At 48.2% G+C, this 26,935-nt stretch overlaps 1 protein-coding gene across 3 annotated transcripts in view; it reads left to right on the top strand.

Annotated features, from left to right (window-relative positions):
- Positions 1-3,668: 3,668 nt before the first annotated feature.
- Positions 3,669-26,935, top strand: part of LOC149348810 (uncharacterized) — a 70,397-nt gene continuing 47,130 nt past the window's right edge. For all 3 annotated transcript variants that reach the window (XM_089588365.1, XM_089588363.1, XM_089588362.1), the window contains exons 1-9: positions 3,669-4,047; positions 10,065-10,259; positions 10,503-10,582; positions 12,405-12,500; positions 13,859-13,992; positions 15,384-15,490; positions 17,691-17,786; positions 25,919-26,018; positions 26,727-26,838. In XM_089588365.1, the coding sequence (XP_089444491.1) occupies positions 26,827-26,838 (12 nt within the window). In that variant the 5' untranslated portion in view covers positions 3,669-4,047; positions 10,065-10,259; positions 10,503-10,582; ... (4 more) ...; positions 25,919-26,018; positions 26,727-26,826. The remainder of the gene's footprint in view (positions 4,048-10,064; positions 10,260-10,502; positions 10,583-12,404; positions 12,501-13,858; positions 13,993-15,383; positions 15,491-17,690; positions 17,787-25,918; positions 26,019-26,726; positions 26,839-26,935) is intronic.

The following is a 26,935-nucleotide window of genomic DNA, read 5'->3' as shown; positions in this document are numbered from 1 at the left end:
ATGATCAGGTTTTCCCAGTTCTCGGCGGGAATCAGAACGTCGTCGAGGTAGCACATTGCTACGTTTTTCTTGAGTGTGCCCAAAACTCTGTTCATGAGGCGCTGGAAAACCGCCGGAGCGTTGGTGAGCCCGAATATCATGCGCTCAAACTGCCCCGTTTCGTCAGGAGTTATGAAGGCAGTCTTCGCCTTTGCACTCTCGGAGAGTGGCACTTGCAAATAGCCATGGGCGAGGTCCAACACGGCGGACAGTTTGGCTCCCGACAGTCTCTCGAGCTGGTCGTCTATACTTGGCAAGGGATATTTCTCCTTAACCGTCTGTGCGTTTAGCCTGCGGTAGTCGACCACGAGCCGTTTTTCTCCGTTCTTTTTCTTGACCAGAATTGCCGGACTCGCGTACGGAGAATGGGTCTCACTCACTATGCCTTGCCGCTTCCATTCCTGGACGATTTTTCTCATTGTGTCTCTCTCTTCCAAGTTCGTCTTGTAGGGACGCACTGCCACCGGCGAACTTCCCGGGACCTCCTGGATGTCCATCTCTAGCACGTTTGTGCATCCCAGCTCCTCGAGGCTCATCGCAAAACAGTCTCGATAGTCGTTGAGCAGCTTCACTAGCTCTGCTTTCTGCTCGGCGGTGACGCTTTCTCCGACGTCAACCTCGTGCTCAAGAATTGGTCGTCTCTCTAAAACCAAACGCACTTCCTCGCTCTTTTCCTTGCCCTCCTCTAATACCACATCGCTCGGGGACCCTCGATCCGCTTCGGCTATGTCAACCGGTACCGCGCGCCCAAAAAGGTGTCCTTTCTTGATAACCGTTCTCCCGCGGTCGATCGGACAGAGTGGCAGCGTGACCTCACCGCCTACCATATCGACAAGCACGTCCTGCCCCAAACGGCTTACAACAACTGGTCCCGTCAGGTCGCTGTGTGTAGTGAGGGTAACCCAGTTGACGGATTCACCCTCAAGCTGGGCGTCTTCCGAAGTCACGAGCCGCAGCCGGTCTGCTGGAGCTGGCTCGAGGTGGGTGAATGGGCATTGATTCCTGTGCCAAAAACGAAAGCAGCCATCCGCGCTCCCATACGTGACATGCGGAAGTTCTGTGAAGGTCCTTCCTATAATCACATCAATGGATAGCGCCTCGTCCGCGACGACAAGAACAGGGGCAGCTCTCGCGACGACGCCATCTACTTCAAGGTCTGCGTTGCAGGTCCCAATGGTGCGCGCAGCCGGGGTGTTTGTGTTTCGAAACCCGTAAAGCGGTTTTTTCTCGGCCCTGAGTTCGACGCCACAGCGGGCAGCAGCGGAAGCACGCATTATGCAGCTTGAACTGCCGGTGTCCACCATCCCAATTAATTTCACCTTCCCATTGACTGTCACATGTTTTAGCAGGAGCCCTCGCCGTGCAGTACTGGGCTCCTCAACTACGGTAATCTGTTGCCCGCAGTGCCTCTGGGTGTGCCCGGTCTGCCCACAGCGTAAGCATGTTACCTCGCGCCTCGGCTCAGGACAATCCCTAGAAATGTGCCCAAATCCGCTGCAGTTGTAACACTTGAGCTCTCCCTTGTCATTCCGAAGGGGCGGTCTCGTGTCCCTCATCGTAGGCCCTTTTGGAACTTCAGGGTATTCTTGCCTTGCAACACGCTTGGGATGTGTGCCGCCCGTCTCAAACCCCATCTCATGTACGCGTCGCTCCTGTCTCTGTTTTTCCACTCTCTCATAATCTTGGATGTCATGAATGAGGTCGTCCTCATCGTCGTGTGTGCGGCCCATGAGCATTCAGCACAGCTGACTCGACCTCAGGCCAATCAACACCTGCTCACGCGTTTCACTGAAGTCCAGGTGGGCCTCGGCGCACAAACATACTTTAGCGTGAAAATACGCGCTCGTGCTCTCATTTCTTTGTTGCACGCGTTCCTTCATTCGCTGGTATCGATCTGCCGCGCTCGACTGGCTTATGAAGGTCCGGCGGAAGAGGTCTCCGAACTCCTTCCATGACTTGATGCGCGCACGACGGCTTCGGTACCAGTCTAATGCCGGTCCAAACAGATGTGATTTAGCTGTTTCGAGCTTAAATTCCGGAGGCCAATTGTGTAGAGTCGCCGTCCCATTTAGACTTTCGAGCCAATCGCTGGCCAATTCTGAGTCTCTGTATGCGGAGAAGTCTTTGATTGATTTGCTCATGTCGGGCATTATCTGAAATGTCGAGACGGTTGGCTGAGGTGGTATGCTTAATTTCTGCAGAAGCTCATTGATAATGTCATTCTTCTCATTCACCATCTTTAACAAATCTGCCATAGAAGCGCACTCTCTCCTTCAGCCATATCTCTCCTTTTACTACAGTTCAACAATCACCAATTCACATCCGTCACACACTGATTCGAACAACAGAAAGCTCTCCAACACACGTTAAGCACACAAACAAAATGAGGCGATTTGCACTAGCTCGAGTAGAATTAAACTAAAAACAACAACGAACATAAAGACGCAAAACACAAAGTAACAAGCAAGATTACGCACAATTGTATCTCGTCAACTTAAACACTGGGCAGTTCGACAAAATTAGGTACACATTGAAATGTCTGCACAGTTATTCTTGAAACAGAGATTTCGTTCACTAGCCAAAATTGTTCAATTTCGGCGACGAACGTGATCAGTCTGCTCGGGGTAATTCGCTTAGTTCGCACACACACGTCCCGCTGTTCCGTGGAGCATCGTCGCTCGTCGAGTTTGGGGGTAGTCGATCTCGTCGTTCTTCACGCTTGCATAGGTTGCCTTGAAGGTTGAAGATCCCGTGAAGGTTGAAGATTGTCGTGCAGGTGGATAATGCCGCGCAGGTTGAAGAATCCCACTTCTGAAGTATGTTAGCTTATTCGGCTAACTTATATACAATGAAGAACTATTTATATATGTAGATAGAAAGACGGACTATAAAATACACTTCAGAATATGCAAGTTTAATATATACACAAAGCACAAAGAACAACGCTCCGCTCAACGAACCGCTCGCGCACACACCTGACACACACTACCGCACTAGACCCGTCTCGCTCGTTTCCCGCTCTTTTTCTGGGCCGCCCAAAGAGGGGTCTGCTCTGTGTCAAAGTTGACACTCTAACCGTTACAAACACACAAATGCGCTCAAAAAACACGTAAACGTACAGAGAAAAGACGAACACGTGCGAGAGTCTCTCTCCCAAGAAACGCCGGGGGTTAGGAGCGGTCCAGCGTCCGAGCCTCGGCCGCCCCTCCGAAATGGGAACGCTGCTTCGGGGCACAGCGCGCACCGCCGCAGCTGCCGCCCACCGGCTCTCGCACGGGGGTGTAAGACACGCACCACGTCGCTCGTAAAAAAAAGAAAGGGACGGACGGTCCTCGCAGATACAAATAGAAAACACGTCAAAATGGCGCCCGCTAACAAAAGGAAAGGCGCATAACTGCCCTTTTGGAACACTGCACACCTAAATAAATAAATTGTTTTTTGAGGAAAGGAAATGGCGCAGTATCTGTCTCACATATCTCGGTGTACACCTAAATCGCGCCGTAAGGGAAGGGATAAAGGAGGGAGTGAGAGCAGAAAGGAAGAAAGAGGTGCCGTAGTGGAGGGCTCCGGAATAATTTCGACCACCTGGGGATCTTTAACGTACACTGACAAAGCACAGCACACGGGCGCCTTCACCTCCTTCGAAACGCGGCCACCACGGCCGGGTTCGAACCCGGAAACTCCGGGTCTGTAAGCCACGTGGTGAAAACTAACGAGTCAAGCCATTGCCTCCTCTAGAAGGCAATGGAGGAGGCCATTGCCTCCTCAATGGAGGCCATTTCCTCCATTGAGGAGGCAGTGGTCAAGCTAACAGCGCCACCTGCAACAGCGCCACCTGAGCCCGAGTCCGGCAGGCTGACGTTTCAGTCGACGGTAAGCGGGGGCACTACGCCATTGATACCACCGGCGGGGCTCGGAAGCGTTGCTTTTACGGCTTTCCTCGTCCGTACCCGCTACCAACGTACGGACTTGAGTCGGTGCGTTCGTCAGAGCCTTTCATGCGACAGGGTAAGCAAGCAAAATTTTTTTCCCGACCTAGAGTTTTCAGTTGCGTTGGTTTATTGGTGTTTAACGTCCCAAAGCGACTCAGGCTCTGAGGGACGCCGTAGTGAAGGGCTCCGAAAATTTCGACCACCTGGGTTGTTTTAGCCTCCAGGTTGTTTTCGCTTCCAGAATTTCGCCTCCAGCGAATTTCGGCCGTCGCGGCAGGGACGCAGCCCACATCTCAGTGAACTTGTCCTAGGCCTCGCTTCCTACTGGTGGATCGTATGCAGTGATTAACATTGAAGAGTTTCCCGCGAGTGTCTTATGCTTGAGCGGCCGGAATTGCCGTGCCTAATGACGAGTTCAGATAGTTCTTTTCATGTTGGTACTTGTTCTCTCTTACCTGAAAGACGCGGGTTCAGTCCCGGCCGCGGCGGTCGGATTTCACTGCAGGCGAAATTCTAGGAGCCCCATGTACTGTGCGGTCGGTGCACGTTAAACCTCAGGCGGACGAAGTTTCCGGAGCCCCTCACTCCGGCGTTCCTCATAACCTGGGTCGCTTTGGGAGGAGCCGCCGCGGTGGCTCAGTGGCTATGGTGCTCGGCTGCTGTCCTGAAAGACGCGGGTTCGATCCCGGCCGCGGCGGTTGAATTTCTTTGGAGGAGAAATTCGAGGCCCGTGTACTGTGCGATGTCAGTGCACGTTAAAGAACCCCAGGTGGTCGAAATTTGCGGAGCACTCCACTACGGCGTCTCTCATAGCCTTAGTCGCTTTAGACGTTAAACCCCATAAACCAAACCAAACCGCTTTGGGAGGTTAAACCTCATAACCCATAAACCAAATCACCTGTGACCTGCGTAATGCGTCTGAATTGTGCTGTTTTGTATCGAACGCCGTGTATTTCAATGGCTTGAGTGGAATTGTCGCCCGCGTCTTGCGTTCTCTTTGTTCTCTCGAACGCGCAAGTACTGTTTTCGCAATGCGTCTGAATTCTGCTGCTTAGTATCAAACGCCGTATGTTTCAATCGCTTTTGTAGAATTATCCCTCGCGTCTTACGGTCTAATTTTTTCGGACGTGCAAGCACAGTTTTCTAGTGTTCTTGCGCTCTGCGTCTCTTTGGTTGCTTCGGGTTTAGTGAGGGAAGCCTCAGCCTAGCGGACTATTTATATTCTATATACTGTGCAGCTGCAGCTCTTTTCGTGTTCGAAGTTGTGAGGCTTAAGTTTAAAGCTCTCCTTATGTCTAATATTTTCCTATCGCGTGAAAGTACTGTTTTGTCGCGTGTCTGTTCATGCGCAAATTGTTTCTTGCGTTTGCGTTGAGTGGACTAAACGGACGGTTTTGCTGTCCATTTTATAGCTTGGAATGGTTGATAGTTACCTACAGTCTCTTGACAGAGCAGGAGAGGACTGCCTCCGCAGGCTTAGGACTACCTTACTGGCTCGACAGATAAAAGTCCCTTGAACCGCTGCTATGCGGAAGAAATTGATCGTGTGGATCAAGCTCATAACGGCGAGTAGGACATTGCAGAAGATAACAAAAAAAATTCAAGAAAAAGTTTTTCACGAGAAAGCAAAAAATTTGATCACTAAAAATTGGCGTGGAACAGCTGAGAGATAGGCTCCTCACAAATGGCGAACGCGCGAGTTTTTCTTCTGAAAAAAAAAAATACCCGCGGGGAACTTACATGCTAGTTATGCGAGAATCAACCCTTACAAAAATGCTTCTTGAGACAGTGTTGAAGTTCTCATGAGCAGACTCAACACGCCATGTTGAATTTTTGTTGTGACCAGGATGGGCTAGTGTTGGTGAATTATTGAGGCCGAGTTGAAACTCATTGGAAAAGTGGCCACCGTGCTAGAGTTGAGCATTCTCAATGAAATTTCTGCTTTGCGTTCATGTTGAATTCATGTTGGAATTACGGGAGTGAATCAACACGCTATTCTGAATTTTGGCTGGGGTAAAAAATACTGGGAATACATTCGTATTGCGCCAGATGGATTGACTACCATTGTAATTTTCGGCAGTATATTCATATTTATTGCTGCAATTTCTCGTTAACGTGAAGCCGTCATCCCCTGTGACGTAGTGCTCCACACATACGCACAAACACGTATATATATAAATGTATATACATACATACACTCTAGCCCTACACATCCATCAGATAAAGAGCATGGGACAGTACTGCACACGAGGCTATAGAAAGAACTGACAGAGTTCATCTTACGATCTTAATACCACCTCGGCTTCGCCCTTATATAGTCCTACTCAGGGGTGTCCAGACCTGCGCAGGTTGTGGCCCGCCAATCAGCAAAGTTATGTCAGTTATTACTATTAATATTTATTTATTTTATGTGTAGTAGAAGTAATCAAGTTCATATACAACGGTCTATTATTTGACGACCTTGATTCATTCATAAACAACTTTCATTAATTAAGCGCCCTTTTTATGAGAGCACATACGAATCCTCCAAAGTAGGTATGCCTGAATGAGCATTTGCACTTTTTTCTATGCAAGAAAATGACTGAGCGGTTTATGAGAGTTTTAACGCGTGCTGCATGCGTTCTTAATATGTGTAATGTGATCAGGTTCTGTTTACACGATGCATGTCGAAATGATTTCATTTAGTTAGGCTTAGAAACGGCTACCTTGAGATGATTCAACTTAAATTCAACAGAAATTGCTCAACAGTAAATCTCTTGACTACGCTCAACGAAAATTCCGTGTAGCAGGTGTTGAGTAGGCTCAACATACATTGAGTTCATGTTGGTTTCCAGTTGATTCAACAGGAGCTCAACAAGGCGTCAACTGAAGCTCAAAAGTCATTTTTGTAAGGGAATTCTACTCTTATTCTATTCTAATTTCATTCATTTCTATTTCAATTCTTTTCGAATTCTCTTACAGTTCAATTCGAATCGTATTCTATTTATTTGTAGTTGAAGTTGTCAGTACTAGCATCTATTACTGATTAACATTTCGTTTTCCCCCCCCCTTTGTTGACGTCCGATTGTTCCCGCACGTCGTGAGTTTTGTACAGCGGACACTTTTTGGGCGATGCCGTGTTTTCAAGTCGATGTAAACATCGATTGCTTTAACATTAAATAATATTTTCAGAAACCTGAAAACGTTTCCTATTTCCCTATTTCCTATTGCAACCGCAACATCAGAAGAAACAAAATTTGGAGGACGCTTAAGCTTCGCCTTTAAGAGAGGAACGCTGCAGCGTGTTGCAGCGCTGCTAGGGCGTGCACGGAACGCCATCGTCCGTTCGGCGCGACGCCTTGCCCGTTGGAAAAATCTAAAATTGGTTTGGTTAATGGGGTCTGTCGTCCGAAATCGACTCCGGCTATGAGGGACGCCGTAGTGAAGGGCTCCGGAATTTTCGGTTTGGTTTATGGGGTTTAACGTCCCTAAGCGACTCAGGCTACGACAGACGCGGTAGTGAAGGGCTCCAGAAATTTCGACCACCTGGGGTTCTTTAACGTGAACTGACATAGCACAGTACACGGGCCCCTAGAATTTCGCCTGGCCGCGGCGGGCGAATTTAGCCTCCATCGAAATTCGACCGCCTCGGCCAGGATCGAACCCGCGTCTTTCGGGTCAGCAGCCGAGCTCTATAACCACTGAGCCACCGCGGCGACCACCTGGCTTCTTTAATGTGCAATGACATCACACAGTAAATACATGGGCCCCTGAAATTTCATCTCTATCGAGAGTCGACAGCCGCGGTCGGGTTCGCACCCGCGTCTTTCGGGTCTGTAGCCGAGCGCTATAACCACTGAGCCTCCGCGGCGGATCGGAAATTTGTTTGAGGAAGGGAAATGACGCAGTAGCAGCCTCAATTATCTTGTTGTACCCCCGAACCGCGCATGCTACGCAGCCTCCGATTATTCGTCGCCGGTTCCCTCGATTATAGGTTGCCACTTCGAATTCTTTCCACAAGCTGGGCTCTAACTTACTAGTACCTTTATGGTGCACGAAACGCTGAGTCGTATGACAACATCCGGAACATTCTGCGGCAAGCGGTTGGCATGATAGGATTATTTCAGGACCGATGGCTTCAGGACCAAACGAGCTCTATACTCTGCCGCGCAATGCGCTTCCCCATTACTACGTGTTCTTGCCGAAATGTCTTGTATGCTCGCATCTTCACACCAAGGGAGACATCCAAGGCGCACATAAGCAGTGCTTTTCTCACAAGCCAGACGTGAGAAATTACTTTTCATTCTGATTCCTAGTGGCGATACTCAGCCTGAGGCCCCGAGCGACGACTGACTTGGGGAATTGGTAGGTGTTAATACGAAAACACGCACAAATGATGCTTTTGTTTTTACAGCGAAAACTGTGATAAGTTTGTTATAAGCCATGCAGCGGGCACAACGGCAGCAGTAACGCTTTAGGCGTAACGTTGCGCGGCCTAGTTTTGCATTTTCTTAACTGCGCGGTTCGAGTGTCCACGTACAAAACGAACGAGGAATTCTCCTTTACTCGAAACCAAGGCAGTGCTTATATACACTAATTGATTCCCAGACTCGCCTCACTCGCAGTAAGACGCTCAGCTGGGTTTGAGGAGAGACATAACTGACTCATTTTGCCGGTGGACACCTCAGCCGCGCCGTGAGAAACCCGAACGGCCAACTAAAAGCTCGCTTCCAGCTAGCGTTCATTTTCTACAGCGAAAGCTCTACTACCTGTCTCCCAAGGTCAGTCTTGATGCGCGTTTGACATTGAGGTCCGTAGCGCGGGCAAACCACGTGACTCACCAAGCAGAGGCGCATCTGCGCGAGCTCGCCGGCTCATTGGCTGTGATACCACGCGATTAAGAGAGGGTATGATGGGAGAAGCGCAGCTTCGTGCGCTAGCCGGCTTCGCCGTTGCGATACCACGTGACTGGGAGAGGGTGCTACAGTTGCTGCGTCGGCGGTTTCTCCTTCAGCTTCGCCATGGATGAGGCGCGCGCCAGACCGTGTGTGTCAGCTCTTCAGCGTCGCCGACAAACCGCGTCCGACCATCCAGTTGATACAGCTCGCCGAGAATGTGTACTGCAGAAGACGCGAGCTAAACGAGCCGCTGAAACCGAGGAGCTAAGAGAGCTAGAATTCCGAATCACTGGAACAGCTTTTGCTCTAAGTTGAGAAGAGTTAAACCGCATCAAATTTTTGTCTCTCACTTGGTCCAGGTGTCAGCGGCAAAGTAAACCAGTTACGCGCCTCCCCTGTCCAGAGATCCAGCGGAGGGTCTAGACCACTTCTAGCAACGTGCCCAAACTGCGAATGAAGCTGGTCTGGGAAGTAGTCTGCAGTTTACTTGAACAAAGCGGGCCATGGGCTGTGCCGGGAAGGATTGAAAGGGGCAGTCCATGATGCAGATCAGTGCTCTGAATCTGGCGTGTGTCTCTGGTTGTGCCCAGCTCTTTCTAGTCTCGTCATGAACTCCACTCGCCAGCAAGCCTCCGCAACCGCGTTTGAACCTTCCCGTCCCTTTAGTCGCTGCACGGTCCAGGTGCCCACCGACAAAATGAGCCAGTTATGGGCCTTTCCTTTACTCGAAGGGAGTTTGAGTGCGCAAACGTAGCTGGGAGCTGCATAGCCGTATTTTGTTGGACCCGTGGAATCCGGGAACGTCGTCGAACCAAGAGTGGAAGCGGGAGAAGGCTGAGTATGCATGTGACGTTGTAGTAGTAGTAAAAACTTTTGAGATCAGCGCGGCTACCTGCACTAGAGCATATCGACGTTCGTGGCTGTTCAGACGTCCATGTTCTATATCGAAGTCAATAGCTACTTCGACGTTTAAGCGCATTTTTTAGGCTTTCATCGTGTTTAATCTACTGATTACACCTCGTGAACCAAATATTTCCCAGGGAAATATTTTATCCCACACTATCTGTTGCATTCACACTTTCACCGATCTTCAGAGAACGACGTAATCGTGCGGACAAAACTGCTAACACTTTTTACTGACCCGACCGTGCCATATAATGCTCTCGCATCAATAAAATTTATTGATCGTTTTGGGTTACTCGGACGGTCTTCCCAGGCCCAGGATCCCGTCCACGGAGACCGCTTGCCAGGCTTGGCGAATGACCTGGCGCTGAAACGGTAGCTCTGAGTGAGTCAGCACGTAGAGACGCCCAACTGAACAGTCGCCTGTGAAACGTCCACACGGGCCTACAGCGACAGACCGCCTCGCAACCAATGCCAGTCAGCTTTCGCTGATCAGCGTGCTAAGGAGGTAAGCTCTGTTCCACAATTTTTTTTTGTGTTTATAACGAACACACAACATGCATGCTGATCGGATAATAAAGCCCACACGGAAACTATCATATTCCGCTTGTACGCTCTCTGCGCCACAGAGGATAACTGCGAAAGCTATTATGGGAGGTCTAGCACCAGCAACTGCGAAGGTTGACTGCGCTCAAGCACTAGATCACATGTGGGTCCTGCGCGCCAGTCAATGCTCCAATTTTTTTTGCAGGTTGCAGCGGCTTCTTCAGATGTAGTACCTGCCTGCTGTTAGCTGCCACTCATCGTATTTGAGCCCTGATCTTGAGGATGGTGAGTGGTCAGGGCTGCAGCCAATGCGTGGCGCCCAGCCGGGCAACATTCTTGAGACTGTAAAGAGCATTGCACCGGTACATGTTAACATTCGCAGGCATGCTTGGTTGGCAGTGTTGGAAGTATACCTGCGTCATCTAACTCGGGTCTGACCCTCACATTACAATGCCATCTCCCTTCTTTTGGCTCCCGTGCTGTTGATGCTGTCAGCGCTCCGCATGCCCGCTAGCTTTTCCGGGCGACGTATTTTCTTGAATAACGCACAGTTGCCAGACCAGTCGAACTGGGTATGCCATCTTTTAAGGCGGAAGCCTTTAATGTCTCATCGTTGTAAGCAGCAGTTGTCGACAGAAAATGTCACGCTTTTCAATTGGTGGAAACGGTCGTGACGTCACAGTGCGCGAATTTCAAACGGGGCCAATTGCACTTAGGCTAATAACCATACAACCAATTGAAGGGATCGTATAGTGATGCTCCAAGTAAGTGGGATTGAGCTTAGTTAATTGCTTAATTACCCAATTAGCCTAACTAGCTTTACTTGTCAGGCCTTATAAATAAATAAAAGCGATTAAGAAATTGCTCGAGCTCAGGAATCGAACCCCGGTCTTCGGCGTGAGAGACGAGCACGCTATCCACTACGCCATGCCAGCTCGATGGTTTGGAATGAACAAAGGCGCGTCTAGTGAATACGGTGTCTTCACTCACTCTCATCCTCCTCCATTTCCTCCCGGCGAGGTTTAGGTGTCCACCGACAAATGAGAGAGACAGATACATTTCCTGCCCTCAAAAACCAATGTACCGACGAGCGAGGCATAGAACCGAATGGGCGAAGGCGTTCTATGGACTCCTTGGCAGCGTTGCAAGACGCTGTCGCGTTCCACTCTTAGGGGCGAAGCTTAACATCTTAACCACACGTCAGTGACCACACTTTAGGTCAAAAAAGTGCCCCCCTGAATTTTGACGGGTGTCCACCGAGATATGTGAGACAGTTACTGCGTAATTTCCTTTCCTCAAATACAATTTTCATTTTCTTCATTACGGCTCCTCTTTATCTATCTTCTTTCACTCCCACCTCCCTTCCTCTACGGTGCGGTTCAGGTGACCACCGAGATGACAGAATTACTGCGCCATTTCCTTTCCTCAAAAAGCGTTGCGTTCAAAGGGCAAGTCTTCGCGCCGAACGGGTGGTGGCGTTCCGTGGACTCCCTGGCAGCGCTGCAACGCGCTGTCGCGTTCCACTCCTAAAGGCGAAACTTAAGCGTCATTAATTAACAGTTAATTAGCATTCAGGCATTAATCAGTAATTAACAATTAATTAGTGATTTGCCATCACTTAGTAATTAGTACTCAAATATATATGACGCCACCAGTGCCACAGAAACAGCGAAGGTGGTGCGTAAAACGCTTCCCCCTCTACCCACTTTAGACAGTCAAAGTGCCCCCTAAATTTTTCTCGTCCTTGATCAATTTGACTGGTTTTGTTCTTAAGCACAGTCAGTAGCATTAGTCTAGAAGTACGATCGAATGACTGACTGATTGATTGTTTGATAAATTGTATTGGATGGTTGATTGCTTGCTTCCTTGATTGGTTTATTGATTGATCGATCGCGCTGTTTTCGTCCGCTAACAGACGCTCGTTGCCAGTGGTCTTAGAAGTGCGGAGTTCCTGTTAAGGTAGCGATCGAAAAATATTCAAAATCCCCTGTAGTGCATGAGTCTGGAGGACTGTGAGTCTAGGCCTCAGCTGACTAACTGTGGTATATTACGTTATGCATCTTTGTGTGCGAATGTTTGTTTCCGTGTGCATCCATGTTTCATGCAGAGGCTAAAAATGGCCACCGTGTCCACCGCTGAGCAACGGGAAAGCGGCGACACCATTGGCCGACGTGTTTCCTGGAGCCCCTGGTGAGAGGAGCGGGTACGTTGCCGAACGGCTGTCCACTGCAGAGCCAAGATTTTAGGGACGATTCCAGGAGGCAGCGGTATTATATATATATTGTACTGCAAGCTAAGAGACGGCCGTGTCCCATTCGGATATGAGTGGGTTCCGGGTTTTATAAAAGCGACTCAGGTTACCAGGGATGCCGTAGTGAAGGGCTGCGGAAATTCCGACCACCTGGGGTTGTTTAGCGTGCACTAACATCGCACAGCAGACGGGCTTCTATAATTTAGCTTCCATCGAAATTACAGCGCCGTGGCCAGGATCGAACCCGCGTCTTTCGGGTCAGCGGCCGAGCGCCATAACCACTGAGTCACCGCGGAGCCCCGATTCGGATATGAGCGCCATTGTGCGACCTCTGTCACTGAAGCTGATCGCCATTTACTTTCAAAGTGATAGGCTCTTGCCAACGATAACAATCATGAAAGGCTTAACTGATGTGTCGCTGCTCTTGTAATCGTACCTAGCGGTTAACAATTAGCAATTCAGTCTCCCATCCTTGGAGTCGCGATGCTCGCTTTTCCCTTAAAGGGGCCCAGAAACACAATCTTAGTTAACCGTTTTGCCTGTTGATTGCATACAGTGAGTTATAATGGTGCTATTAGCGTCGGTAATATCGCGTACATTCCGTTTTTTAATATTTTAATGTCCTCCCAAAAACAACTTCATGGTCGCCACACAGTGGCGGGTTTTTAGCAGCGGATATGACATCACCTGGCGCGAGCTTGATGACCGGACAAACAGTAAATATCCTGCAAATTGTGTGAATAAATAGAGACACATTTTGTCACCTGTCTGCGTTTTATATTAGATCAACAAGAACAATTTGTTTGTCTTAGATAAAAGCCCTGCAAAGCAAGTAAAATAAAAATACACCACCAGGGGCGCTCTGGCATAGAAACAACGCTGCCAGTCTCACAGAGAGCAGGCAACCATGGAGTACAAACTTCCGCGACGTGTTCTGGCTGGCTGTTTTGATTGGTTGCGCCAGGTGCCGTCATTGGGAGAGCGAAATAGGAGTGGGAAGCCCCGCCAAAATCGAGTTGAGGGCAGCGTTTTGTTTGCTTGTATTTTGAAATTTCTTCACTGAATAACTCCGGTTCCTGTGCATCGATTCCTGTAATTCTTTTTAAGTCAGCATCTGTGTGACATAAAGAACCCACCTGAAGTATAGCCGGTATTCGCCCAGGCAGTGTTTCGCAGCCCCTTTAAGGATCCAATCACTGCTCGTTCATAGTGCATTCTTTTAAGTACCAGATTATGGCAGTTGTTCAGGCCATGTCTACTTTGCTTCAAGCCGGGGGTCACTACCATACTCTCCCGTTGTAATTGTGCAGTGTTGCCGCCCGGCCGTGTGAAATCCCTTCGTCGCGTCTGGCCCGGATGCCTGCACCCAGTTTCCCCGAGTCAACAGGCAGAGAGTTTGTGCAGAACCAGCCACTACATCGCCATCAACTAGAGGGATGATTAGGTGCGATGCCTGTTGTTGCTTTCATCGCGGGACACTGCGGATACTAAAGAGCTGTGTACAGATTAAATTCCCACAGTTTGCTTTTTCATTGCTTATTATAATTGACGATAGAACGCATAACTCCGGCGCCTAATGGTTAGTCTTCCTGACGAGGCTAGACCACTTCTGATTGCTTGTAACTTCCGGCAGGCCTAAATATACGCATTCGTATTTTTTTTTGCATTCTCGGTGTGTCAGACTTCAAATTCTGCGGGTAAATTTCGACGTCCTCGCTCGTGTTTGGAGCATACTACCTCCTACTGGGTAGTTCCGCACGCATTACTAGCTTGAGTGGTTATTACAAATGAGGCAAATCACACTGGTTACTATCCACCTATCCGAAAGCGGTGTCTCATTCAGATGAACCTCAAACTAACACAGGTGTAGGCAGTTGAGTTGACCATTGGAACCTTGAGTCGGGACAGGCAAACATTTCAATAATCAAATTGCGGAAATAACTCTTGAAGCGGTGTCGAGGAGGGGGATGGGGAGGAGCTTAGTCCTTGTACAAAGAGAAAATTCGTTTATGCCTCTTTTCGTCGTCGTTCTCTTCGTCGGCAAGCCAGCCGTCATCACTATCATCAGCAGCACTACGCCCACTGCAGGACAAAGGCCTCTCCTATATCTCTCCAACTAACCCTGTCCTGTGCCAGCTTTGACCACCGTATCCTCGCAAATTTCTTAATCTCCTCTACCACCCCCTGCTTTGCTTGCCTTCTCTTGGTATCCAGTCGGTTACCCTTAACGGCAATCGGTTATCTATGGCCTTCGCATTACATTCCCTGTGCCAAGCCTGTTTTTACTTCATGACCTCGACTAGATTTTGATTAACTAGCGTTTGTTTCCTCACCCACTTTTCCCTCTTCGTGTGTTAACGTTGCACATATCATTTCCCTTTTCATAGCTCGCTGGGCTCTCCTAAATTTACGTTAATCACCTGTATTAAAAGATGTGGTTTATACTTGTGTTTTGACAATTTCACTTGTGAGTGGTACTGAACTGCTTTTAGAAGTTCTCTTTGCATTCTGGTTATTCTTTTCCTCATTAAAGCCACCAGAGAGAGAGAGAGAGAGAAATAGACGAAAAGGCAGGGAGGTTAGCCAGGCGATGCCGAGTCGGCTACCCTACACTTTGGGGAGGGGAACTAAGGGGAAAAAAAGGAAAATAGTGGCAATGAAATGAGTTTTCTAAGTGTCCAGGGACCACTATGTCACGCGGACAGAGGGCGCGCACTGAAAACTTAGATTATAGACGGGATTATAGCCACCAGGAACTGCGAAGGTTGACTGTGCTCTCGCACTAGATCGTATGTGGGTCCTACGCGCTACTCAATGCCACAATCTTATTTGCAGGTTGAGGCGGCTCTTTCCTTCGGATGTGGTACCTGCCTGCTGTTAGCTGCCAGCCATCGTAGTTGCGGCTTTTTGCGCAACATTGTGTGTGCTGAACTTGAAGGCAGGTGAGTGGTCAGGGTTGTAGCCAATGCGTGGCGCTCAGCCGGGCAACATTCTTCAGACTGTAAGGAGGCATTCCACCGGTACAGGCTAACATTCACAGGCATGCTTGATGATATAAATATGCTTGGTTATATAAACTGCAGGGTACTCCTTTCACCTGGTAAATGTGTGGGATCTTAGCCTGGCTAACACAGCTGCAGCTGATGGGATGTAAGTCGGTTCTAGACAGGCACCACGCGATGGTCTTTTATCTGCCACTTCGCCGATTGTAAGAACATGCACAAGATGGGCGAATGTCTTGGTCGGCTCAAAAAAGGATAGGTTAAGTTACGCGTGCCGCCGCGTACATCATTGAATCCACTGTCAAGGAATTTTCATTAATGCATCTTCAACAATGCCCACTGGCCGATATGTTCATAGCCATGGTAGAGCACTGGACATCCTGTAGTGCTGGTACAAGTGTTTGTATCTATACGTCACTAGGTAAAAGGACCAATGTTGCTTCTAGAAGGGCTCTTAATGGGCTTTGAACAGATGACACAGGCGATGTGTACCCCAACCGAGACAGAGCAACTGTGCACGGGTCAGAGCCAAGGCCGCGTGAGTTCCTGTACTGGACGTCGTCAGTGTACGTTCGATTCGCGACCCGTAGTCGATGTACAGTCTTGCGCGATTTGAAGGTTATCACGTTTGAACGTGATAACCGTATTTTGTGGTCCGTTTCAGCTGTAATCATCGTTCCGGCTGAAACGGGCCAAGAATTTTTTTCTGTTGAAATTGTCCTAATAAAAATTACTACGCAGGAGAGAGAAACCGTTCGGACTCCTACGTTGATGTATTTGTTGCAGTGTTCCTTCAAAAAAAAAATTAAGGGAGCACTTGACCTAAAGTGCGGTGAGTCAACAGAACGCCATCGCACGTTCGGCTCTACGCCTTGCTCGTCCGTAATTTGGTCTTTGAGGGAAGGAAATGTATGTCTCACATATATCGGTGGACACCTGAACCTCGCCGTAACGGGATGGGAGGAACATGGTAGTGAACGAAGACACTGTATTCACTAGACGCGAATTTGTTCATTCAGAACCATTAAGCTGGCATGGCGGAGGGTTTAGCGTGCTCGCCTTGTACTACGGAGACCTTGGTTCTATTCCCTAACTCGACGAATTTCCTACTCGTTTTTATTTATTGATCTGGTCTGACAGCATCACTATACGATCAATTTATTGGATTGCATGGCTACTAGCCCAACTACAATTGGCCTCGTTTGAAATTCCCGCACTTTGACGTCGCGACCATTTCGACCAATTGAAACAAGGTCAGCCTAGCTACGGCGGACACTGGAGGTCACTCTTAGTTAGATTAGTTTATTTTTGGCAGGCTAAGGCTCCAGTGATCAACTTAAAATCGCGTCAGACAGATGCAGTGCAGAGCATCGCGTCTCGGAAGCCTGCAGCAGGACAATATGAGCAGGGTTTTTTTTTTTTCCGAAAAGTGAGGAGCTTTGAGTAACACACACAGCACCCGTGTGCAAGCGAGTGCGTTGGACAGCTTTAAAGATGAGAATCGCTTTCAAGGCTTCAGCGAATTCGGTTGGGACTCATGGCTAGGATGCGTTACGTTCTGAAGTGCCCAGTTAATTGCTTGTCTGCATAAACGGTTAGACGTTCTTTCCACGTATTTCCCAAGCTATTATTGTTTGAAATTTACGTTTGTAATTCTTCAGTCGTGTCTCATTAGCGTACGTATGCGTCTTATTGAGATTTGAGAGACCGTCGTGCCACCACCATCACTAAAAGTGACCGCCAATCATTTTCAAAGTGAAAACTTCGCGTTAACACTAACAATCATCAATGACTGAAGTCATATGTCGCTGCTGTTTCGACCATATTCAGCGCTTATCAACTGACAGCTCGGACATCCATCCATTGAGTCGCCATGCTCGATTGTCAGGTGGAAATCCATGTACTACTCGGGCACACGCGTTCTTATACGGATCTTTCCAAGGAGCACAGCTAATCGGCCCGATATTAGAAATGTATTGGCAAAGACCGCTCCTATGAAGAACCAGAGTGAAACCACCGATCTCCAATATTGGGCCGTCTATCTGGGGTGCTCGGGTTAGTATGAGGTGGGTTCAAGTGCTGCCCACTTTGCCTGCAGCCGGAGGTCTTTATCCTGCTGCCCCGCTCTTTTTCTTTGCAGTGCTGCTGCTTCAGGTCATGTGCAGTGCTTTCGTCGCGTCTGGCCCGGATGCCTGCCGCAACTCCCCTCGCAGCAACGGGGGAAACGCCACCAAAGGTAGGAACGTCAGGGTGCGATGCCCGTTGTTCGCCTCTCAGGACGCAGTGCACACAAGCCTGCCTTTCTACACGGTGTGGTGGGGTGAGGGGATAGCAGGATGACTGCGCTCTCATATTGGAAAAACATTGGCCCAATATTGGATATACATTGGTAAAGGCCGGTCTTACAGAGGACCAGAGTGAAACCATCCTTTTGCAATACTGGGCCGATTACATGTGCTGCTTGGGTAGCCAGTAGGGCATGCAGGCGATTGGAGGCTTCACAGACATTTGAGATATTACACTTGCATCAGTTGGCTTTCACGCCAGAAACGGGCACCAGTAGTTGGCAGAGAACATGGTGGCTCAATCTAATGCAAAAGCATATCTAGGCTCATCGGTGGCGCTCGTCTGCCGAGGCAGATCCATAGCCAATCCAACACTAGCCACATAACAATCCATATATGGGCGAAACTGGCTAATAAGTCCTCCCTAAGAAAAAAAACCTCAAACGAAAACAAAAATTATAAAAAGGCGAAAATTAACAAACGAAAGAATTTTAAAGAAACGAAATCCAAAAAGAAAAATAACTAAAATAAGATGAAAAAGAATGACAAAAAATGGCTGAGGCTTAGCTTAGGTTAAGCCTAGTCATATGCGAAGGATATGGTCGCCGAGTTGCATATCGAGCACGCCGCTTGGCTAGACGTTCTTTACGCTCTTCATCAGTCTCAGTAGCACGCCGCAACTTTTGCTTCTCATTCCAACGAGCAGCCCTGTCTCCAGGAGGCATCTCTATCCCGTGTACGCCTAGCAGAGGCAGGCGCACCCCCTTGTATACCGCCGCTCCAGCATCACGTGTTCACTACAGCGCAGCTAGCGGCAGAACCAGGAAACACATTGGTCGCGACGCCTCGCGCGACGGCGCGAGCTGGGGCCCCGTTTCTCCTATGTCGTTACGTCACGCATCACGTGGTCCTCCTTGGTCGCGACGCCTCGCGCGACGGCGCGAGTCTATACTCTGTCTCACAAGATGTTTGCAGCACTACGAAAGGTACAGCTCTCTCGTCCAATCAGGATGGCGCGCACTACATTGATGTGTTCCTACGCGCCTGTGGCTCGATCCACCTGATGTCCAGGTGGCTTCTTTCTACCTCTAGCAGGTGGCGCTTGGTGTCTTTTTCTTTTCTTGGTTTGTTTTTGGACAGGCGGACGCCTGTTCCAGAGGGACTAGCCCCACTTTTTTTTGTCGTAACCTGTTCTCATCAGTTCCTCTGTTGTCGCGTCGCAAGTAAATTTGAGTAATCGTGTCATGTGCATATAAATTTATTTACTCCAGCGTGCCGCGTTCGGCCCGCGGCCCGCTGGCCCGCGTTCAACGTCTCCGTTGTCCACTTGTAAAGCGTTCGCTCGCTCACCTGCGCCAGTTTTGCCGCCCTCTTGATGAGCGCATTTGTACTCCAACTGCCCCCGAACTCGACGCGAAGCGCTTCAAGAACACTTAAAGCCACCTGCTTCGCCTGCTTGGGGAAACAGCGCACTGTCGGTGTAGAGCACACAGGAGACACAACAGACTCGACCGACGCCATGTTGGAAAGTGGCGACGCATCCCAAGCAGCACAAATTGATTGGTCCAACAGTGGCAAAAGAGTGGCGGAAATTGGCATGAATATTGGTCCTACACTGGCATTTGAGCAATCCGAGACTTTTTCCAACAATGGCCCTTCATTCATGCCAAGATTGTGCCTATACTCAGCCAGTCTAGCTGCCAGCATTGACCCAACATTCAGCCAGTCTATCCACAAATGGCCAACGTTCGTGCCAAGACTATGCCCATGTTCAGCCAATCTATTAATTATGGCCCGACATTCGTGCCAATACTATGCCCATATTCAGCCAATCTCACGCCAACAGTATGCCCACATTCAGTCGATCTGTCAATAATGGCCCGAAATTCGCGCCAATAGTATGCCCACATTCCGCCAGTATTAATAATAGCCCCAGGTTTGCTCCGACTTGTGCCCACTTTTCCACCCTTGATCTAACTTTTATAGGTGGCATATCAATTGCAAGGCCAGTGGGAAATTGTACGCGATCGGGGGTCCCACCTAGTTTTGTACCACACCTCTTGCTGGCCAGCAACAATGCAGACATATACCGCTTGTTTTCCACCAGCCGGAGCTTGTATGTGTAACATTTTACATATGAGCAGTCAGCAGACATGCAAAAAAGAAAGAACGGATTCAAAGAACAAAATTTATTGCATCTACGGTGCCAGTACATCGTGAAATGCATTGTGCCGGAGCCGCTGAATCGATGAGTCATATCGGCACTAATCGTTGCACTCCTCTTGTAAGAGAGCTTTTGCAGTGCCTTGAAACAAATTCCTCGCCAAGCTCTTGCACGATGACCTGGCTGTACATCGCAGCTGCAAAGAGGTGCATGATGTGATCATGAGTGTAAGTACAACCATCGCAGAAAAAAGACAAGAAATAAAATAACACATTGATCTTAGTGGCGCGCAGTGTGCGAGAAGGTACTCGCAACATATGTTGAAAGTATAATTTCTAAATGACTCTTAATATAAATCCCCACACTAATAGCAAAATGTTGAATTGAATTTAACAATTTTTTCCCACCGTATTGCTAATTTCTAATCCCAATTTGCCGTGTCCCACCCTCAAATGCATATTAAAAGTCACAAAAAGAGATAAATATAGTGTTTAATACAAGTCAATCTATTTTTATATTTCCTATCAAAATTATATGTCTATTGCGAGCTGGTTGTTTGCCTTTTTGTTCCAGCAAAGTATGGCACAGGTGGTAGCAGCTCCTCCCTATTGAACAGCTGTGAGCAATTTTTTTTTCGCTATGAAATATAATATTCCATGCAAAGACGGCTTGCACAGTTTTGCGAAATGCGCTGAACGCAGGAGTACGAATACACTTTTTTTAAAGTAAGCAGATTATCGATGCCGCTTGGCATGCATGTAACGGGGCAGACGGAAATCTTACTTGAAAACCACACGAAATCACTCTTCCGTTAGACCATGGGTGATTAATTCCGAGACAACATGGATAAAGTTCGCTGGGACCAGGAATTCCGCTTTTCTCGTACGCCTGCAACTGGCCAAGACAAAGGCACCCGGCACGGAAATATTATACGCGGCCAGAGAACTGCTGCAGTGGAAGAATAAGCGCTTCTGGTACTCATCTTGCACAAACGATAGACGACCAATGTCGTAATGAACGCAACATGAGTCGGGCCACACGACACTCCGCCACGGTGATTGAAGAGATAGTCAACGTTCGGTAAATCCATTTTTTCAAAGCTGAAAAATAAAGTTCTCACCATTCTGTGCATGCCTTTGCGCTAGACATTTCGCTGTGAAAGTTGCCATTCAGAAGTTGGCGCCAGTGCTTTGTCGCTTTCTCGTTTCCTGCCAGAGAAAAAAAAGGTCGGCGCTGATTCAAAGCGGCAATTACGCCAAGAACCATATTCATTTCCGAACACATTTCAATATAAAAGTATGGTGGTACTCACAAATAGAATCTTGCAGGCCAGGCTACTGAATTCCGTCATAATTGTCGAATCGTATCGGGTGCGGATTCTCGACAACGAACGGCGTCAGCTTGAGCGCGCATGCTTCGTCGGCACGCTGGTTGTGTGGCTTTTCGCCGCCTTGCTAGCTACAGGCGATACTCGTTGGGCGAGTGTTCGGGAAAGGAGGAGACGACGATGGGACAGGTTTCTTATATTTTTCGGAGAATTTGCTGCAGCAAGAGAAACGGCAGCTGGAAAAGGGGTAGAAGAAAATCTAGGGAGGGTGGATGAGCGGCGTTGCGCTTAGTTGGGCGCGAGGGGAAAACAGGTTAGAGAAGGTCAGTGTACCTAAAATCACAAAGAAAAAAAAACTCCTAGCATGGTGAGGGCCAGCGCTCTTCCAACAAAGAGGCTCGGCCCGGCAAAAGGCGGCTGTATGGGACTTCAAAAAGGGGGTGGAGAGGGGGGGGGGGTGAAATGAGTGAAAGAATTCCGGAATGTCCGGAGGGAGCGCCATAGGCGTTGAGCACGTGAAAAGCGGCAAGGAAACGACAATGCGGAGATGTTGGAAGTGGAAACGTGGAGCTTGGGCATGAATTTCGTCAAAACGGCTCCAAACATTAGCGTAATCTCTGCGGTCGTGTGCCTCTTTGGTTGAAGCTGAGATAAACGTGTTACTATGAAAATACCGGAAATATAAAACAATAAATAAAATTAGTGGGAACAATGCGTGTTCTTTGAGTGTTTTATATATGATACTTGTGGCGGACTAAGTAGGATGACATACGTCCAAGCAACACCATTCATCAATATAATCCAATGATTCGCTTCTAGAGCGACGAAAACTCTACATTTTATACACACCAGTGTAGGCAGGTCGGTCTAAGCCGTCATGCGGCCCACCCGTGCGTGTCTGCGCTAGCTCGAAATGACGCGGCGCGCTAATCAGCAATGCACCTGTTATGGCTCATTGGTATTAAGGATACGCGCAAACAAAAGGCAAAAAAAAACTAGTGGAAATGCGACCGGGAAAAAGTTCCGATCTTTAATTTGATAAACGTGATAATTTAAAGCAAAAACGTATGCTAGAGCCGTCGTTATAGAATACCCAAAATCACAGCAAAATAACAAAACAATTTGCGACATTAAAAAAACCTAGCCACCTTAGCTTCGCGGCTTCAGGAAGCAGAGCCGTTTGTTCGCTTATTATTATTTTTTTAATTTAACATACATCTACATTTTCTTTCTCGTCTGCTGCTTCTTCACGCAGTAAATGCGCAGCAAGTTGTTCACGTCAACTGTTTATTTGCGATAAAACCAAAATCCCGTTTTACTCACATCGTTTCTTCTCTCAAAATGCGCCACGCAATAATTTGTGACCTAGTGGAAAAAGCGATTTATTTGTTTTTTTCTAGGGTGAGCATCCTGTGGGTGAGGCATTGTATTCCGGATTGTGTAATACGATTCAGCGTTTCGTGCAGCATAAACTTATTAGTTAAGTTGAGCCTATATCTTGAGACACGAATTTGAACCGGCAACCTATAATCGGGGGCTGTGGTATGCGAGGTATGCGAGAGATATGCGAGGCAGTACGTTAATTAGTGCGTTATTATACCATTCCTCGAATCGAAATTTCATTTTCTTGATTGTGGCACCTCTTTCTCTCTTTCTTTTTTTTTGCATACCATAATTACAAAAGACGCCGCTTTTCAAAATTCGTATACCTTCGTGAATGAATCTGACCTCTGCTCACTTTCGCGCAATCAATTACATCGCGCTTTTTATTGTAATTTCGCGTCAGAGTTCGACGCTAGCGCTGTTGTTGGTCATAAAAAATAAATAAATAAACAAGTCCGAATATTAAAAAAAAACAGATTGAGAGAAATAACCACATATAATCACAGGGACATCATTTGGTGTGTCGTGGAGCGGCACTGCCAATACAGGGAAAACAGCGGACAAGTAGGGCCATCATAGCGGGTGTAATGAGGCGGCACTGCCAATATGGGGAAGACAGCAGGAATTTAGGGCCATCGTTGGAGGTGTAACTAAGTGGCATTGCCAATATGGAGAAAACATCGGACAAGTAGGGCCATCGTTGGAGGTGTAACTAAGCGGCATTGCCAATATGGGGAAAACATCGGACAAGTAGGGCCAATGTTGGAAATGGCACATTGTGGCAGTGCCAATATGGGGACAATGAAGGCAACATTGGTCCTGTATAGGGCCACACATAGCCAACAGACTCCCAATATTGGGCCAACGGTTTGTGCTGCCTGGGATCACTACCTCGCAGCAGGCCTCCGCAGAGCTGTGTCCGTACGGGCTTTGTCTGGTAATTTCACCAGTGATTGAAACACTCCCTACCATTGAAATATACCTGTCCAAATCATGTTTTTAGTTGCAATGCGTATTGTTTTGATTAATAGTCATACACTCCTGAAATATTCGAGGGACTATTTTCTGCGTTTCTGCAGCCCTGATTGGACGATAGAGCTCTACCTTCCGTAGTGCTGCAAACATCTTGTGAGACGAAGCATAGGTGGTGATGGCCCAACTCGCGCCGTCACGCGAGGCGTCGTGACCATGGATGACCACGTGGTGCGTGACGTCACAGCAGATGAGAAATGGGGGCCCAGCTGCAACTCGCGCCGTCACGCGAGGCGTCGTGACCAAGGATGACCACGTGGTGCGTGACGTCACAGCAGATGAGAAACGGCAGCTGGGCCCCCGTTTCTCATCTGCTGTGACGTCACGCACCACGTGGTCATCCTTGGTCACGACGCCTCGCGTGACGGCGCGAGTTGGGCCCCCGTTTTTCCTCTGCTGTGACGTCACGCATTACGTGGTATGACATGGAGGTCACCAAAGGTCAATGGTAACGACACCGCCGCGCTCGAGGAGCTGGGTTGGGCTATTTTAGTATGCTTCGCATAAAAAAAAAAATATTGGAGTAAGAAAGAGAGGACAGGGAAAGGCTTTCGCACTTCCGCTTTTAAGCAAGACTTAAGTGCAATCTAATTTTCAGACGCTCGCCCTGGAAGGGGTAATTCGATATGTACGAAAGTTGACCAAGCCCCCCAAAAAGTGTGCGAAAAGAGGTGCAGCGTCTTCTTTAAAACATATTCAAAGACCTCTTTAGCGATAAAAGTCCCATTTTTATTCTTCATTGGACATTAATTGGAGCTGAAACGCATGTAACATGGCCATACAGCGGCTCTGCCACACAACGACAGTCCTGGTTAGGCCAGACCACTTCTGACTGCTTCGTGACTTCCGGCTGCCGATAATGGCTGCATTTCTTTCAAAACTTCGGTGCGAGAAATTTTGAATTGAGCGGGTCATATCCAATGCGCTCGCTCATATTTTGAACTTAATATTTCCGAACGAGTAAAAATCGGCTTCTTGAGTTGGAAGAGCTTGTTTTTCGGCATAACACTGGCAGTGGTGTAGCACATCGGAATGCAGGTAAGATGTGCTAGCAGGTTGGCTAACATCAATTTTTAAGTTCAGTAAACGCGATTACTTTCAGCACTATAGCCCAACAAATTTTGGCTACTTCATCTAGTTGCATGCACTGCAGAGGTTGCTCTGCCTGCTGGTTTTGGCGCAATTAATGTTGCAAAAAATTTGTTGGGCCACCGCGCCGAGGGTAACGGTGGTTTAAAAGTAATAAAAACTGATATGGATAGCACTTATGGTGGCCTGCACGCCTCTGAATAATTTAGGAGCCTAACAGAAATAGTGAGCAGTTAACGGATCAATATTAGTCAAGCAGCCTTCTAGTTAGCACATAGCTGCATTATGATGTACGATACTGCAGAGAGGTCTATGCCGAAAAAGCTCTCCTCTAACTCAAGAAGCCTATTCTTAAAAATTATGTGAAATCTAAAGTGAAACACAGTGTATATGGTCAGCCTTCTTGATTTTAAAAAGTTGTTACACCTCATTACCAAAAGTTTCGATATTGATTTTAGAAACTTGTTACACCTCATTACCAAAAGTTTCGATATTCACACTTTGACTTGACAGTAAGAACACCTGTGGTTCGGCAGTACCTGCATAATCTAAGTCTGGTCTGACCCTCACATTGCAGTGCCATCTGGCGTCTTTTTGATCCATGGCTGTTGATACCCTCTGCATTGCGCATGCCCGCTATCCTTTCCGGGCGACGTATTTACTTGAATAACGCACTGTTGCCAGTCCAGTCGTCGTGTGTGTGCTTTTTCTTCTCGTCCTAGATCAATTTGACTGGTTTTATTCTGAAGCACAGTCACTAGCGGTAGTGTCTACAAGTTCGATCGAATGTCTGACTGATTGATTGATTGGTTGATAAATTATATTGGATGGTTGATTGCTTGCTTCCTAGATTGATTGATTGACTGATTGCGCTGTTTCGTGCACTAACAGACGCTCGTTGCCTGTGGTCTTAGAAGTGCGGAGTTCCAGATAAGAATATGTTCCTGTCGTTAGATTAACCAAATCCCCTGTAGTGCGTCACATTTAAGGACTTCGAGTCTATGCCTGAGCTGCCTACCTTTGGTATATTACATTATTTGTCTTTGTGTGTGAATGTTTGTTTGCGTGTGCATCCATGTTTCATGCAGAGGCTAAAAATGCTCACCGTGTCCACCGCTTTGCGACGGGAAAGCGGCGACGCCACTCGCTTGCGTGCGTGCTTCGTGGAGCCCCTGGTGCGACGAACAGGTACGTTGCCGAACGCCTGTCCTCTGCAGAGCCAAGGTTTTAGGGACGATTCCAGGAGGCAGCGGTATTATATACAATGCTAAGATATGCAAGCTATTATATGCAAGCTAAAAGACGGCCGTGTCCCATTAGGATATGAGTGGGTTTCGGGCTTTGTAGGGGGCTAAATATCACATAGGCACTCAGGCTATGAGGGATGCCGTAGTGAAGGGCTGCGGAAATTTCGACCACCTGGGGTTGTTTAGCGTGCACTAACATCGCACTTCAGACGGGCGTCTGGAATTTCGCCTCTATCGAATTTTGACCGCCGTGGCCGGGATCGAACCCGCGTCTTTGTGGTCAGCGGCCGAGTGTCATAACCACTGAGCCACCGCCGTGGCCCGATTCGGATATGAGTGCCATTGTGCGACCTCTGTCACTGAAGCTGATCGCCATTTACTTTCAAAGTGATAGCCTCTTGCCAACGATAACAATCATCAAAAGCATAAGTGATGTGTCGCTGCTCTTGCAATCGTACCTAACGGTTAACAATTAGCAACACAGTCTCCCATCCATGGAGTCGCGATGCTCGCTTTTCGCTTAAAAATCTATGCACTGCTCGTTCGTAGTGCATTCTTTTAAGTACCACATTATGGCAAGGGTTCAGGCCATGTCTACTTTGCTTGAATCCGGGGGTCACTACCATACTCTCCCGCTTTATTTGTGCAGTGTTGCCACCCGGCCGTGTGAAATACCTTCATCGCGTCGGGCCCGGATGCCTGCACCCGGTTTGGCCACAACCCCCATCCACTACATCGCCATCAACTAGATGGATGTTGAGGTGCGATGCCTGTTGGCCTCATCGCGGTACACAGTGGATACTAAAGAGCTCTGTACAGATCAAATTCCCACAGTTTGCTTCTTCATTGCCTATTATA

Source organism: Amblyomma mixtum, chromosome 4 (genome assembly GCF_055824585.1).
Source record: "Amblyomma mixtum isolate Tamu chromosome 4, ASM5582458v1, whole genome shotgun sequence".
In the NCBI taxonomy this organism is placed as follows: Eukaryota; Metazoa; Arthropoda; class Arachnida; order Ixodida; family Ixodidae; genus Amblyomma; species Amblyomma mixtum.
Note: the sequence above shows the minus strand (reverse complement) of the source record. Positions and strands in the feature narration are given on the sequence as shown.